The sequence below is a fragment of the Etheostoma spectabile genome, chromosome 9 (genome assembly GCF_008692095.1).
Source record: "Etheostoma spectabile isolate EspeVRDwgs_2016 chromosome 9, UIUC_Espe_1.0, whole genome shotgun sequence".
Lineage (NCBI taxonomy): Eukaryota > Metazoa > Chordata > Actinopteri > Perciformes > Percidae > Etheostoma > Etheostoma spectabile.
This window is the reverse complement of record NC_045741.1, coordinates 31,068,781-31,085,202: the sequence shown is the minus strand read 5'-3', so window position 1 is coordinate 31,085,202 and position 16,422 is coordinate 31,068,781. Positions and strand designations below refer to the sequence as shown.

Genomic DNA, 16,422 nt, shown 5'->3' with positions numbered 1-16,422 from the left:
TTGGTGTTTGACATTACAATTGATTGACTTTAATTATTTGATTAAAATGTGAAACATATTTTACATAAATTGTGAAGCAATTTTTAAGGATACTACAAATACTGGAACCAGCCTATAAACTCATGTTTTTATTATATAAGGCAGTTCCTCCAACATTGCTACAGTCCTCAAATTCCTTCTTTTTAGTACATCAAATCACTGACTTGCACACAGTAATTTTGCGTAATTTAAGCTAGTGGGAGCATGTAGAATTTAAACAACGGTGGCCCTAGAATCGAACAGTGGGGAACTCCATATCATTTTTGTTCGCTCAAATATGTAGTCATTGAAACATCAACATTAGGAACCAATAGAACTGTAACCAATTTAGTGGCAAAAAATCCAACAAAGTTTTACAGTCTGTGTGATCATCTATAGCGAGCAGAGCAGCAGCAGTTTTCAGCCCCATGTTATTCAATAATTGACCCTTTAAACCCCAAAAGATACTAGAATTGATAGTGGAGGTAGGCCTGGAAGAAAGTCCTAGCGCCAGTCAACCCCCTGGCAACCAAAGATGCAAGAGGAAATATAGTAAGATTATCAAAGAAAGGGCAGAGGGGACAACAGTGGTTGAAGGGACACAAGCTGACACACCCACGACACCCAAACAAGCAAGCACAGAGATGAACAGCTTGTTGAAAATCAAGAAGGAAAAGGAAATCAAGGGAAGCTTGACTCAGGCCTGAGAAAATATTTTAATACCTGACCTTTGTCCAGGTAAAAACAATCTTTGAGACCCTACATCCAGCTAAACTTGGCACTTGCCTTACAGTCAAGCTGTATATTGTAGCAACTGCTACTTTCACAGGTATGAAAGAACACTTCATTGAACACTGAAACTCATTCATTACCAAAGAGACAAAAAGACGTGTAGATTTGGAAAAGAAGAGACTAGGACTGATGGCAGCAAGCAGAGCAGCGGGGAGGGGTGAAACCTGATTGTAGTGAGACACCCCTCCCTTGAGAATGGCTGGGACATACCACACAGTCAGATACTGGGGGGGCATCTGGAAACGGCTTGCACCGAGGTTTGGTGAGGAGGTTGCCCTGATGGAGAGATGACATGAGGTGGGACTAGGCAGACACAGACACACAGACAGATGGATGGAAAGGAAGACTGAAGAGATACTACAAGAATAAATAAGAACATGGATTTCCAAACCTTTTCCATGGTACAAAGATGCAATGAGACACACAATACATACACACATTATAGCTGTGGACCGCCATTAGATAAGACTGGTGCCCACAGGTCATAGGAAACGCATGTCTCTTGTAGATTGGGCAATTTCATTGAAAGTCGAGAAGAACTTGCACTATTGACTCCTAAAACCATTAGTCAGCACTGTGGCTACAGTGTTTACAGTAGTTCATGTGTAAAACAGCAATGCAGTATTTACATACTTTCTGCAACATCATTAAAAGGTAAGGTTGGTAATGTTAAAAAACTAGCAAAATTTGAAAGTAGAATCTCCTCGGGCATTTGTCTAACCCCTCCCCCCGCCCTTGGGGCTTCGCCCACACGCAGACCTGCACGAGCACCGCTGCCTTGCTGCTTCAGAGCGGAGCTGTAAGCGGTAAGCAAATACTGACTATTATCATCCAGAATGTATAAAACAAACATGACTACTGGTAGCAATGTGGCAACAACGGACACGGAGCTCAGGCTCGTTCATAGGAGGGGTAGAGTAGGCACAGCGGGGCAATGGGGCACTTCAGTGTTTCTCTCCAAGCGGACCACAAGGCAGTGATTGGTGGGTGTTGTTAAGGGGTTACAGCAGCTAAAGATGACGGATCTTTTTCGCACCTTTTTCAAGTTATTTATAGCTGTCAGGGTGTAAAGCCCATTTCAAACATTTATAAAAAAGTGTAGATTGGGGGGGGAAAAATGTACCAGCACTGCCTTTAAGTTGGGGTGCCATTGCAATCACATGTTCCTTCTTTTTATGTACTAGTGCCTTTTCACAGTATTTTGCTTCCATTTTGTTAAGCATTGCTTTCTTTAGAGAAAGTTATAGATACAGCTCTTAATACTAACTCCTGTATCGATTTTATTATAAAGGGATTTTACTGTGAAGACAGGGGTAGGTTTTATTGTGAAACAACCACAGGACACAAGTTACAAAGTTTGCTTGACTCATTCCTCTGTAAACCTGTGTACCTTAATGAAAGAGAAACCATTCACCATGTAGTCAGCATTCTTCACGACACCAAGGTAAAAGCAAAATAGATATTGCTGTGTAAGTTTGCTGACTTTATCACTTTTTTCTTCTAAACTTGTGCTATAGGCCTTTTTCAGAGCACAGGTGTTACGAATAATATTAACAGTGCTTCTGTTCAATTCAAGTGTCCCAGGAGGCCATGTCAGTGTGACAGCATGCACTGTCTCATACCAGGACCCGGATATTGTGCATGATGGAATTCAGCCATCATTCATTTTATCATTCAATGTTCTTTTTCTAATGTGAAATGTCAAAATGTCTTCTGTGAGAAAGGCCACTCTAGTGTGTTTTCAGCCTAGTGTTTTAATGACACTTATTGATGCTGTCATTTCATTGTAAATCATATTCTAAATTCTCATTTATTAATTATTACTAGTGACCCCTAATTAGTGAACTAGTCCATATTGTTTCACATGGAACACAAGAGCCGTCATAGCATGTGTAGTGTCCTGTTGGTCGCTAAGGCGAGTTGGCTTTCAATTTTTCAAATTCAATTTATAATAGTTATTATTATGACAATTAAAAACAAACAGTTTACTGAATTTCAAGACTTTTTCAGACTATTTTAGAACATCCTCAGCAGACAAAACAGTTGTAACAGATGCCTCCTTTCCTCCTTTCTCACAACATGTTTTGCCTCCTCCTGCTGTGCATAAAGCCACCGTCTCGCTGACAGTCATTCTCTTACATCACTTTGTAGACATTCTGACAACAAATCCGGAGGGAAACAAATGCTGTGACATCTTTCAAAACATCCTTCTTTGCCTTTATTGACACAATAAAGTGCACTGGTCCAGAAATCTGAAAAGGGATCAGTCACAAGTGCGGGAGAATGGAAAATGTTTGTGATGTTACCCAATATAGTACCAGGGTTTAAGCAGGAAATTAAGACATGGGGTGTTGGCAGATGGGATTAGAGTTACATCTGAAAGGTCTGACATTTAAAAAAAAAAAAAACACAATCACAGCTTTCTGCATAGAACTCACAAGTTGTATGTCCTTAAATTTATATTATTCATTTAAAGTCACAGAAAGCTTGATTTAGTATCATATTTCTTCCATCAAGAAAATGGTGGTTTGTTTGTTTTCACTTAGCTTAAATTCAGGTTGCTTACAAAATTCTTGAAAGTGTTAACACCAAGTTGCACAGCAAAGATATTCCGTGCTTCCCCCCAGATTAGTTGCTCGCAGGCTAATATGTTAACAAATTATCTATTATTTATTCCAGAGATATTTGTGACACCAAGTTCTGTCGCGTAACCGTCCTAAATCAGTTCTTATGAAAAAGTTCCCCAATGTTGAACTTGATGTAAAAGATTTACTACACTTACTACACTGCAAGTGAATTCCATCGTCCATGATAGTAGATCCGGTGTAAAAAATGCCAAATATACACATTTAACCCTGTAATAGTTTACACTAATCGGCCTATGACTGAGACGCCTAGGTGATGTTCCCTCTGACAAAACACTGAGATGCTGGGTTTTAAAACAGTTTGACAAACAGTTAGTAAAGATATTATGATTCAAGGAAACACCAAATGGGAAAATTAATAGCAATTGATGCCATTTCTAAGAGCTGATGGAGCTAAGACCCATTTAACACCTATTCAGTTACAGATGCACAATGTTGAGCTTCCTATACCTTTAATACACTTCACCTTCTCAGCCAGCTTTGCATGTAACTCTATACTATAATAACTCTTTACTACGGATCGGAGAATCCAATGAAGTCTAACAGTGAATAACACCCTGGATAGTGAAAGTACTGAAGCAAAGTTAGTTTAATTCCAGATGAAGAATCACACTGGAAGAGCATCAGGATTTCATCTTCACAGGTGGTTACGTTCTGGATGTCCAAATTACAATATAACAAATAGATGTGCTTCCAAATTAATGCATGTAATATATGACTTACTATTCCTACAGCTGGATTTATTGCACTGCAAAAAAAACAACATCATCATAGTCACAATAATGGATACAACAGTACGGCTTTAAAGGAGAATTCTGGCCAATTAAACATTTTTTTAATCTTGATTGCAATAAATGTACGAGTACAGTCGATAGGAAAAAATAACAAGCCAAATCGGTGCGTTCATCACAGAGTAGCTGCAACTATGTATACAAGTTTTCACTTAGCTAAAACGGCAGTTTTTGGGGCAAGTTTTAGAGTGTCTTTGTGCCTCTTGTGTGTTATTGATCTGGTGTTGGTGAGTGGGAGTCTTGGCAGTGTTGATTTGTGTGGTAGTTCCCTTAGACACTTAGCAGGCCCTACCGTCATCCTTGTTTCTAATTTCTTCCCGCCTTTGTCACCTCCTGGTCCAGAAAAAAAATCCATTGACAGCCCAATGGTGTTGCTATGTCCTCCAGAGGACAAGTTATGCCTTTGCAACGAAAACATGAAGTTTATTCCCCCTCAAAAATAGGTAATTGAACGCTGTAGTAGTTATGACCATATCAGTGAATATGTACCTACATGGAAATGGGCCGAATTAGAAAGAGTGCAGTGCTAAACTACCTGCTGGCTTGCACAGTGATAGCGTTACTGAAGGCTAGCTGTAGTCTCAGACTGAAGTCCCGGTGTAGCAGGAGAAGGTATACAGTGTACAGATGCCGGTTGGGCCTGCTACTACCACACAGATCGACACTGCCAAGCCTCCTACTCACCAACAACAAATTGATCACACACAAACTGGATGAGCTACAAATACACACGGAACTGCTGTGTGATGATTTTGACGGAAGCCTGGCTGAACACACAACTTTATCACGGACGGTAGCTAACAGCTAGCAGCTAGCAGCCAACAGGGCAAGCAAGCTACCGGCCGGATTAAGACAGGTTAGGTGAATTCAAACAAAGTCTGAGTTTAAAAAGCATCTTGTTGTCACTTAAGGGCCCTGTTCAAGTTGCACGGACATTTTAATTGCATTTTGTGTATGTTAAGAGGCACAAAGGCACTCTAAAACTAGCACCAACAACGTACTGGATGTGCAGTGTGGTTATAAAGCCTGACATCCAGTGCATTGTGATTGGTTTCAGAAATACAAACAAGCCAGAGTGGTTATACCTGATAACCTGAGCTCTAATCTCAGCAGTGACCATCTGGCACCAAAGATGTAGACAGAAAGAAAAACCACAACAATGATACCATAGCAACAAAAACGGAGACAAAAATAACATGAAACTATAGCAACGACAACCTAGCAGCAAACTTTTTCTCAAACATTCTTGCACCATGGACTCCAATGTAGAAACACATTCCACCCAAGACTGACATTTTTTGTGATTTTTTTCTGTTATCCCTATATTTAGAGAGCATAGGTGTCTTTTAGTGCCGGACTTAATTTACTCGAGAATGAGGAGATCAAGTGGAGAATGTCAGAGTAATCATTTTTCATTGTAATATCTATAAATTAAAAACAGCAAAAATAATGTTGCTTATCCCAAAAAAGACCTCTGAACCATCCAATCTTTCAATCTTACCGACCCCTGGGACCCCCTCCAAGACCCTTGAAGCAGAACCAGTAGCCCTGGCACCTTCTTAAGAACCTCAGAACCCAATTCAGGACTCTCAAACTTCTCCCAGAAGTCCCGGGACCCTACTTTAAAACCCCTGGTAAACAAAGAGATCAGTACACCCGCCCCCTCACATGTGAAACGGAGACACTGAAATCATTTAGGATTCCGTTTTCTGTTACTCTTGTGCTCTCTTTCATGCTTTCAATCCCTACAAAACCCCAACAGAAGAAAATGGACAGCTTATTGTTGTGTGTCCACACAGTAGTGCAGATTTCTGCCAATCATTTACCTGGGAGTTGACCGTCTGTCCCATGGGAATGCGGGAACACTCCAGTGCATACTGCTTCACACAGAAGTAACAGCCCTGGCAGACATAGAATGAAAGCACCTGATTATTTTAGGAAAATTAAATTGTTAGATTGTTATTAATGTGTGGCTTAAAAGCTGATGGAGCCACCCATGGGGAGAATGGCACACACTTTACTGTTTATCAGGGCAGGCGCAGCTTTCAGAGAGACAGGATGATGTTTTAAGACATTTAAAATGGCCTTCAATGAAAATTCAGTTTCACCTCTGCAGTTATATTATGTCTTATATTGCTCTGCGGGAGCTGTGTCAAGTCTGAGAATATGTAATCAGTTATTATCTTAGCTTGGGCTAGGGAAGTACAAACTGTTCACAGAAAGACTGGGCAATATAATAAAAAATAATAAAAACATTTATGATCCCCAGTAGATGAATCCTAATGACTTTTGGGGATCCTTCATCAGTCATCAGGTCAACATTTGTCCAATACTTTGGTTTATGGGGTGGTGATGGCGCAGTGGATATGACACATGCTTTTGGTGCGAGAAACATGGATTCGATTCCCATTGCGATACATCATCAATGTGTCCCTAAGCAAGACACTTAACCCATAGTTGCTCTAGAGGTGTGCGACCGACTTTCTAACATACAGCAATTGTAAGTTGCTTAGGATAAAAGTGTCAGCTAAATGACATGTTGTAACCAAACACCTGCAGAACTAAAGACATTCCCATCAGCCTCAGCTAGATTCCGTGTTTACTGCTACTTAGAAAATGTTAGCATGCTAACAAGCTAAACTAAGATGATGAACATGGTTAACATTATATTGCTACGCATCAACATTATACTTAAAGGTCCCATGGCATGAAACATTTTAACATTAATATGCATTCCCCCAGCCATCCTATGTTCCCCCAGTGGCTAGAAATGGCGATAGGTTTAAACCGAGCCCTGGATATCCTGCTCTGCCTTTAACCCTTATGTTGCCCTCGTTTTCCTACATCAATATTCTTTTTAACTACCCAAAATAACATGATTGATTCCACACAACGCTCTTTGGCAAGTACAAATCTCTACTTTCATTCATTTTGGGGTGTCTTATTCAATTTTATAGAATTTGAAAAAAAAAATTGAAGTGGTTTTGAAATAGTACTGAGTAAGAGTTGACATATTCCAGTCTGTGATTATCCATCAACATCCATTCCTTTAAATTTAGTGTAAATAATTCCTAATTTCTGCTTTTCTAACTCAAACAAAGGCCACACCCCCACCCTACACCTTGCCCCCCCTCTTCAATAGCTACAGACACAGAAATGCACCGAGGCTGAATTTCAGGAAAGAGACTTCAGATACAGTATTAGGGGACCACTAAGGTCTATATAAAAGACACTTCAGATACAGTATTAGGGGACCACTAAGGTCTATATAAAAGACACTTCAGATACAGTATTAGGGGACCACTAAGGTCTATATAAAAGAGACTTCAGATACAGTATTAGGGGACCACTAAGGTCTATATAATAAAGACTTCAGATACAGTATTAGGGGACCACTAAGGTCTATATGAAAGAGACTTCAGATACAGTATTAGGGGACCACTAAGGTCTATATAATAGAGACTTCAGATACAGTGTTAGGGGAACACTAAGGTCTATATAAAAGAGACTCCAGATACGGTATTAGGAGACCACTAAGGCCTTTATAAAAGCATCCAAAAAGCACCACGTCATGGGACCTTTAAACATGCATGAATTGTATCAAATATGCTAAAATGCTAAAACATTAAAAGGGGAAAACATATTTTTTATCTAGTACAGTTAGTGAGCATAGTGATTCGGAGTGATCTCACCTGAAAAGCCAGTTCCATCAACACGATGCCCCCTGGCAGCGCCCTCTGGAGGTGATACGCCGTGTTGCCGGAGGCTATAGTCTGCAAAGTCCATTAAAAAAAAAACAATTTTACAATCAGAGTTTGTCAAATGCAGGTGCTTGAAGGCAGACACAGGTGGTTTCCAAGCCATTGTGCTGTTATTTGTGCTGCTATTTCATTACATTATTGTGTAATTAAACCCTCAACCATTTTTGTATGGGTAATCTTAAAATAATACATTTAGAATATTATCTTGTACTTCACCGGGCCTCTCTACTCTCTGCACTGTGTGTGCGTGTGTGAGTATGTGTGTGTGTGTGTGTGTGTGTGTGTGTGTGTGTGTCAGAAACAGAGGCTGTATGCACAACCACGGACTACAGCGAATTCATATTTTCTGCCCTTTGAGTTGTCAAAGTTGTGTGCCAAAAAAGAACAAGGAACCTCTAAACCAAGCCACCTCTCACTGATGTAAGCAGCAATGAAAAGGTTACCACTACCTGACAGAATAATGCACTGTGTTTTGTAAACGCCCAGCAGGTAGTTGAGCACTGCACTCTTTCTTCATTATTACAACACCACACACATTCTGTCACTATTAATATTGTCTTTGTGTATATACCGCAAATGGCAATGTACCAATTTCTAATGCTCTACCTATAATTACATACTGTAAGTCTAGTATACCTATTACAACAAGTCTTCACTTGAGCTTCACTGTGCAACTTTTGGGCTTTGACTCAGTTCCTGGTGACTGGTATGGTCTGACTGGTATGGTGACTGGTATGGTCTGACTCGCCACAACTGTGTCAGCCCTTTAGTCTGAGCCAGTGCCTGATTTATAAAAGATGGAGATATGCTTCACGGTTGTCAGATTTGGTATTTGGTATTCCTACTGTGGACTGGGTTTAGGTTTAGTGCATGTAGTAACAGTGTTTAACTTAAAGATCCCCTTCACTCAAAAAAAAAAAAGGTTTTTATCTTATATTGATGTCCCCTAAAATCTCTGATCTTGACTCAGTTTGGGTCTGACTGCGGAGTGTAAACAGCATGGGCGCTCAAGGAGAGTGGGCAGCTCCGGGTGCTGTCCGATCCCTGTATGAACCCGGCGCAAGACACAAACATGTATGGCTGAGTCCAATGTTTTTTAGCCATACTGATGCAGACTGCTCTTTCATCGGTCAGCACAGCGCAAGCAGTGGTATTAGACAGGACAGGAGGCCAGATCCAGAATTTCTTAATGAGGGAGTGTTATTTATGGAAGAGTATTTTTTTACATACTTGTGTCAGAAAGGGGGACTCAAACTGCAACAACTACTATTACTACTAATTCCAGTTTCTAAATATTTATATTCATATACTGAATGCAGTTCATGTTTAGGCTTCAAGAAGGGACTGAATGAAAACTAGAAATAAAATGTTACAAAGGAACAAAAGCAGGAACTGTTTATAGGCGCCGTTATTATAATAACAACCTGGCTCAATACCCAAGTGTGTGTGTGTGTGTGTGTGTGTGTGTGTGTGTGTGTGTGTGTGTGTGTGTGTGTGTGTGTGTGTGTGTGTGTGTGTTCGGGGACTAAGAATGGTGAACACTAACCTTAGGGCTGTCCTCACTCTTCTGCTTTACATAAGAAAAAGACATTCTCCCTTCCGATGACATAGAGCTCAGCATGGCAGCACGAGCCCGGGCAATGCTGCAAGAGATTGGAGGGGGGGGGGATTTGGTCTGGTTAAATCAGAGAGGTTTGGGCCCGACGGATACTGGACTACCAACAGCGTGTAGCCGACCCGTAAGACATAATTCAGAGAGAGTCACACGGTCGGAGCCTAGAAAGTGACAGGCAGGACAGGCATCTGGTCTGCTCCCATCAGCCATGGGGCAGCAGTGCTGGGAGGTCAGAGGTCAGACAACAGTAAAAAGTCATATAATGACTAATGGCTGCTCACAAGGGAGGAAGAGAAAAGTAGAGAGGCGGAAATGTTTAACTTTCACACAAAACATTAGCAGCCACATAAGGAAAAACACTTTGTGATACTGTGCAACACATTTACTAATGGAATGATCAGGTAGATTATATATTTCAAAAAAGGCAAACCAACAGCTTGGGCTGTTGCTTGAAAAACAGTGTAATACTACCACGAACTTTATCTCCTGCCATTGAAAGATGGTTTGACATTCGTTCGAGCCCACTTTGATTGAGGCGAGGCAAGTTTATTTATAGAACACCCTTTAGGCACTAGATAGCATGGAATTACATTAAACAGAAGACATTAAGAAAACATCAAAATTGTGTTTCAAAGACAATACGGACAAAAAAGTGAGAACAAACTAATAAATAGTTTAAATAAATAGAAATCACGTGCAAAAAAAGAAACAACGTTTGCAGAAACAGACCTGCGAGCTGGAGACTGAGGTCGGACCTGGACAAGAATGAAGCCCATGCTCTGCAGGTACTGGACATACTGCTGGAGGAAGTTGCTAGAAATCTCAAGCAGCCAGGGTTCTTCCTTCAGCCGGCTGGGCAGCATGTCAGCTGAATCAGTGCTGTAGCTGCGGTCCCGACCGGACGCTGTGGAGTCGCTGGAGCAATGCCGTTTCTGGCACAGAGGACAGTGGACATCATTTTAAAAAACTTATTTCATGCCTGGAAAGAGGGTCTTCTCATAAAACTGAGCTCAGAACAGGAACTAACATGCTTTTTAAATTAGTGCTAAACTGCCAGAGAAAACAGGGGGAGTGGTGTTCCACTTTTGCTCAAAAAGGTAAAAAACCTAAAACTACCAGAATGCAATGCGCTGCACCGGGCAATTTTTTTTGCCTACGTTTTCACAATACCCAAAGACAAACTGTTATATTACTGAAAAGAGGGCACTAAAATAATTTTCGGGAAACATTTTAAGCCTTGATTTACATTTGAAGAATACTGTCTAGTTTTACAGTTTAATCTGAGTTTGGTCTGAGTTGGAGAAGAGAGGGAGCCGCCTCTCTCTCGGTCTGCTCCTATACTCTTTGTGTCCAAATGCAGAAGTACAATCTATTGTTGGAGCGACAGCCCTCAAAGCCAGCGAAAATCAAAGGATTTGAGTTGGGAGATGAGCACAGAGATCTAGGTGCTGGAAAGATTGAGGGAAGTTTACCATGGTTCATTTACACATACTACCCAGACTGCTCGTCAAACTCGTCAAAAATGGAGTGGCGACAGCAGTGATGTGGATGTGGTTAGCTTTGGAGCTGAGCTCTTAGCTTACCCAGTAAATCTACATTTGTACCTACCTGCCATCTACAGAGATGGACTGCAGTCTACACTTAATCCTTAAAACGCCTTGAAGTTGCAGTAAGGGCGTCAAATCAAGTGACATCTGTTACTTTCTGTTCTATCCCACAGCAGTTAAACACCTTTGAATAACTAAGGCAATATTTTGTGAAATAAAGTGATTCAACACAAGGCTCAAAACCTAGTGAGTTTCAATACACTATAGCAGAGACATAAATACATGTCGTGACATGCTGCTCATCATTTAAAGAAAAAGTTCTTTCTGTCAATAACTTTACACCTAAAACTATAAACTAACTTGAACTAACATTACTGCTAAGGTTATGGGATGCAACTTCTAATATAGTTTGTGTTTCTAGTGAATAGCGGTACGTAAAAAGTCACGGATGCATCTATAGACAGCAGTTAATCCTCTTCCTGTCCCTTTTATCTGAGTCAAACAGCAAACATACCTTGACTGGAGGCTGAACAATCTGTTCTTCTTGGATCTGCTTGCGGAAGACAGGGTCAAAGAGGAGAGGGGTGGCACAGTAGTGGACAAGCCTGGACGACTGCTTCAGAGTCTCTAAATCTGTCCCCTGTTGAGACACCCATGTTAGGATTAGATGGTGACACTGCAGAGGGTAAACTTTGAGAGACGTAGGATAATTATGATACATAAGACTATGACAACTTTGTGTTTAGGAATGAAGATGATAGGACTGTATAATGTAGCTTGTAGTCAGTGAGCAGTGTTTACAGGCAGCTGCAACATCAAAGATTTGGCAGATGGACACTAAACTTAGTGTAGATCCAAGCCTGACAATGATGCAGTCAGATCACATATAACAGTTAATTTAGTTCATCCAACTAAAAACCAATTGCCAGTCCAAATGGCTGTGGGCCCGGTCAGGCTGCACAACTCCTCTTGGATGTGCTAGAGTGAGAGTGCTCTGTGGGTGTCTGCTGCAATATCAAATTGGTAAATGTAATGCCACCACGTAACCTCTCTAGAGATGTCACTGTAGCAGACAGAAACCTTTTTAATTAGACCGGATATTCCCCCCTTCGAAAGAAGGCAACACTAAATAATTTCCCAGAGGAGTGAACTGTGATTGGGGCTATTTAAATATATGCTCAGAGGCACACAAAACAGAGTGTCACAAAACTCTGACTCAATGAGTCCAAATCTAAGGTCCTTTTATTTGTCCCCCCAAACTTGACCCGTGATTAGAAAAATGATCTTGGGAACCTGCCAATGTCAAGCACTATGCCTGCAATGTGGGTGTGAGTTTTGGCTCAGAGCTTTGTTTTTGTTACAAATCACAAACGGTTGCACAATCATGCTTTCTCTAACTTAGAAATATTGCAAAAATCTGAATTAGGTTTACATCAGGCAGACCTTGAAAAAGTAATCCAAGCTGTCATCTCGTCAGAGATTGATTATTGTAATTCCCTGTATTTGGCACTCAGCCAAAAGGAGATCTCCAGTCTCCAGCTCCCAGTGTCCAGACTTTTAACAAATTCAAAGGGACAAGATCATACCACTCCTATCCTTGCAACACTACAGTGGCTACTTGTACCTGGTACAGAATTGATTGCAAACTTCAGCGTATTAGCTCTAAATGGGTTTGCACCTTTCACAGATTTACTTCTGCCCTACGATCCTAGCCACTGCCTGGGCTCCTCTGGTAAGACCCTCCTAACTGTCCCCACAGCCTGCCTCATTACTAAAGACACTAACGGGATTTGACCTGTTCACGCTGCCATTAAAAAGAAACAGTTACCCTGTATATAAGGGGAACAAATACATTTTTTACCAGGTGCACCCTTCAACTATTACATTAATGTCTTTAAGTTACAACTATTTAGTTATGTCATGTGCATGTGTCAGAACTATGACTTGGGGTACTTACTGAAATGGGCATGTTGGATTGTGCTGATCTCTGCTGCCAAGTCACAAACAGGTTCTCGATCTTCATCTGTTTCTCCAGTTCTGTCGGCACAAAGACAAAGCCATGACCCTTCCTGTCCAGTGTGGAGTTTGATGAGCTCATTGGAAAAAATGCTATTATTAGTAGTAGTAATTTTATTTTAATTTATATTCTTTAATGATCCCCTATGGGGAAATTACAATTTACACTTGTTCTTATTACACACTACAAACAAGCCTGAACTACACACACATGTTCAGGTCCTATACGTGCATTAATGGAGACATGTCAGAGTGAGTGGGCTGCAACTGCTGAACAGGCGCCCCGAGCAGTTGAGGGGGGTTTCGGTGCCTTGCTCAAGAGCACCTTAGTACCTTAGCAGTGCCCAGGAAGTTTACTGGAGTGAACATTTCTCCAGCTATGAGTCCACACTCCGTACTATGGTCCGTAGAGGGACATGAACCACCAACCCTCCGGTTTCCAACCCAACTCCCTACAAACTAAGCTACTGCCACCCAATTCTTAGTAGTAGTAGTAGTAGTAGTAGTAGTAGGAGTAGTAGTAGTAGTAGCATTAACCCCTCCGCTCCATAGCTTTGATCTCCAAGAGCTGGCCGCCATGTCGGGCCACTGCATCCCCCTCCATCAAGGGTCGGATGGTGCACACGTCCCTCAGAGCCTCGTCAAAGGGAAGCAGCTCGGAGGGGAAGTGGAGCGGTGCGAGGATCCGGCCAGAGCCACCCAGCCTGCCCTGCTCTTTACTGGGCAAAGGGGGAACTGCGCTACGCAGCAACGCATCCGGCTCCATGGAGGGGCTTAGGAACGGGTTGGGATCCTGGGAAAGACAGATGGAAAGTAAGACAAATTGAAGCAATGGGTTAAAAAAGGCAATAGACCTCAGTTGAATGGTTTGACAATAAAAAAAAGCTAGAGCTCTTGAAGAATCAGAGGAAAGGATTGGTACTTCTAAATGACAATCGTCTAGGTGTAAAAAACAATCATACTATCAATATTAAATGTAAGAATATGTGAGAATTGGAACATATAATTAACTGCCAACTTACTGATTTTATCTGGCAAATAGTACTTATCTAAATACAAAACAATACATTTCACTGCTTTTTTAATGTAAACTCAAGGAATATATTAAGTCTCTCAAACTTATACACACACAACAAAGTAACAAAAGAGTCATATTGTACTGTGAACTTACTGTTGAATAATTTATTAATTATTAATTTTGTCTCACTGTAATTTGATATTGTTTATTCATACCCTTCTGCATTATGTTTGCTGTTTAACACTATTTGTATTTATTTAAAATCACATTATTGTTCCTCTGGAGCATTATTTTGAGTATGTGTCTGACTTGAAATTTTTGTGAGAAAAGAAACATAATAAGTTTTTGGAATATTCAAATAACACAATGACCATTTTGTTTTTTGACCATTTAACACAATGACCATTTTTGACCTGTGGCTTAACAGTATTCACTGCACTGTGTATGAAATGTTGATTAGTTTTTGTATTATTATTGGATACGTAAATTTCCAGAGCATAGTTGGTGTGCCCTGGTTGCTGTTGAGAGGAACTATTGGGTGAGTTTGTTCAGCAGAGCATGTGAGGGCGCAGATGCCCCAGTGTGGCTGCAGCACGCCTGCAGGCTGCAGGGTCAAACTGTGCACTGGTGCTCCCTCTGCTTCTCATCAGGACCATGACAGATGAAGCTCTGTTCAGGCAAATTTTCTGCTGCTCTGACTCTGCCTTCTGTCCGCACTTATTAGTGATGCGGCAATGAAGAGTTGTAGTGGAAAGAAAAAGTTTGTTTCTTTCTATTCTTTGAGCCTGTTTTGTAACGGGGCAAAAAGGGCATTTGGTGTCTTCTTTGCTGTCCGATGCTGCCGCCAGGTCTACACAATGCTGGAATAAAACACTGAAAGTGACATTTTGTATTTTTTTTTTAACCTTTCTCCATTTAAATTCAACTGTGTCTCATGCTTTATGTCAATGTAACCATGGCCAGATTGACCTGCTGGGGGGGCCCTAGGGCAAAAATGAACTGATGGGCCCTTTTTACCCATCCACCCCCTTCCCTCCCTCCCTCCCTACCACTCCGTGCATTCTGCGTGTTGTCCATATGCTGCAAAAGGTTTTCTATGTTTGAATTTGATTAAACACTAATTCATTTAACACTCATGTAATCACTCATTGCTTTTGCACTGCTGCTCATACATGAAACACAGGTTGGGTTTGGAGATGCTGTCCACCTAGACCTACACCTCCTCATTATCTTACACTTTATTTGCTTTCAGATGTGCACTTTACCAAATCAATTACCACAAACCACTTAACACACATTGGGGCTTTCCAGGCCCACTCCGCCTGGTTGCTAATTCATCCATGTTTAACACTCAAAATCATAATTCCCCCAGGTTCAGCGCTGTTGTTTATAGCAGCTCTCTTGCAACACTTTGGGGCGAAATCCTTGTCGTCCCAATAACACTTACATTAATTGACGCTTATTTTAATTATCATATTTAATGAAACAAAGTTCAGCTTTTCCATTACAGTCCAAAGTCACTGTAAGTTAAATATATACACTAAATGTTTATCTGCAGAAATGCAATTTATACAATTTTGGCAGAACAGAACTGTTGATGCAACTGAAATGATTGTGACAGTATAACATATTTAAGATTATCTATCCTAATTGATGTGTTATTTAAAATGATGTAATATGCCGGGTAAAGCAGCAGTATATCTCTGCCACCTGCCAGTTTTAATGTTTTTTTTTTTTTTTTTTTTTTTTTTTTTTAGAAACAGTGGAAGCCTATTACTTCCTGAGATAACAAAAAACCTGTAGCTCAGTGGCCTTAATAGTGATGGAAAACATTTACCTCAACAGCAGTTGTTGAGGAATGGAAAACTGTTACTAATGTGGTTTTCTAACCACATTTTCCAAGCATGTTCCAAGACTGGACCTTTTAGTCACCCAATTCTCAATATATCTCGGGCCTACTGTCAGACTCCAAATGTCTCCCCCAAAAAGTCTACATAGTTGGAGAAACTTCCCTTTTTTCCCTTAAATACTGTATATGCTCTCATGTGTGCTTTCATGGTCTTTTACACTAGGTCAGGCTCTCTAGCTTCTGACCAGTGGCTGTGGAAATGAAAATCACTGGGCTCAAAGTTGTAACTGAAGTCTTTCTGTCCTCTTACTCACCAGTGGGAACAGTGAGGTTGATATGACAGCCGATTTGTGATGTGAGGGGGGGGGGG

General features: G+C 40.9%; 1 protein-coding gene across 6 annotated transcripts in view; it reads right to left on the bottom strand.

Annotated features, from left to right (window-relative positions):
* szt2 (SZT2 subunit of KICSTOR complex) overlaps window positions 1-16,422 on the bottom strand; it is a 120,795-nt gene that overhangs the window by 12,208 nt on the left and 92,165 nt on the right. For 5 of the 6 annotated variants that reach the window (XM_032525775.1, XM_032525776.1, XM_032525779.1 and 2 more), the window contains 8 exons: window positions 13,723-13,978; window positions 13,127-13,206; window positions 11,684-11,809; window positions 10,352-10,554; window positions 9,554-9,650; window positions 7,939-8,019; window positions 6,073-6,147; window positions 1,021-1,086 (listed from right to left, as the gene is read on the bottom strand). In XM_032525775.1, the coding sequence (XP_032381666.1) occupies window positions 1,021-1,086; window positions 6,073-6,147; window positions 7,939-8,019; window positions 9,554-9,650; window positions 10,352-10,554; window positions 11,684-11,809; window positions 13,127-13,206; window positions 13,723-13,978 (984 nt within the window). The remainder of the gene's footprint in view (window positions 1-1,020; window positions 1,087-6,072; window positions 6,148-7,938; window positions 8,020-9,553; window positions 9,651-10,351; window positions 10,555-11,683; window positions 11,810-13,126; window positions 13,207-13,722; window positions 13,979-16,422) is intronic. The other variant, XM_032525780.1, reaches the window with a different exon arrangement.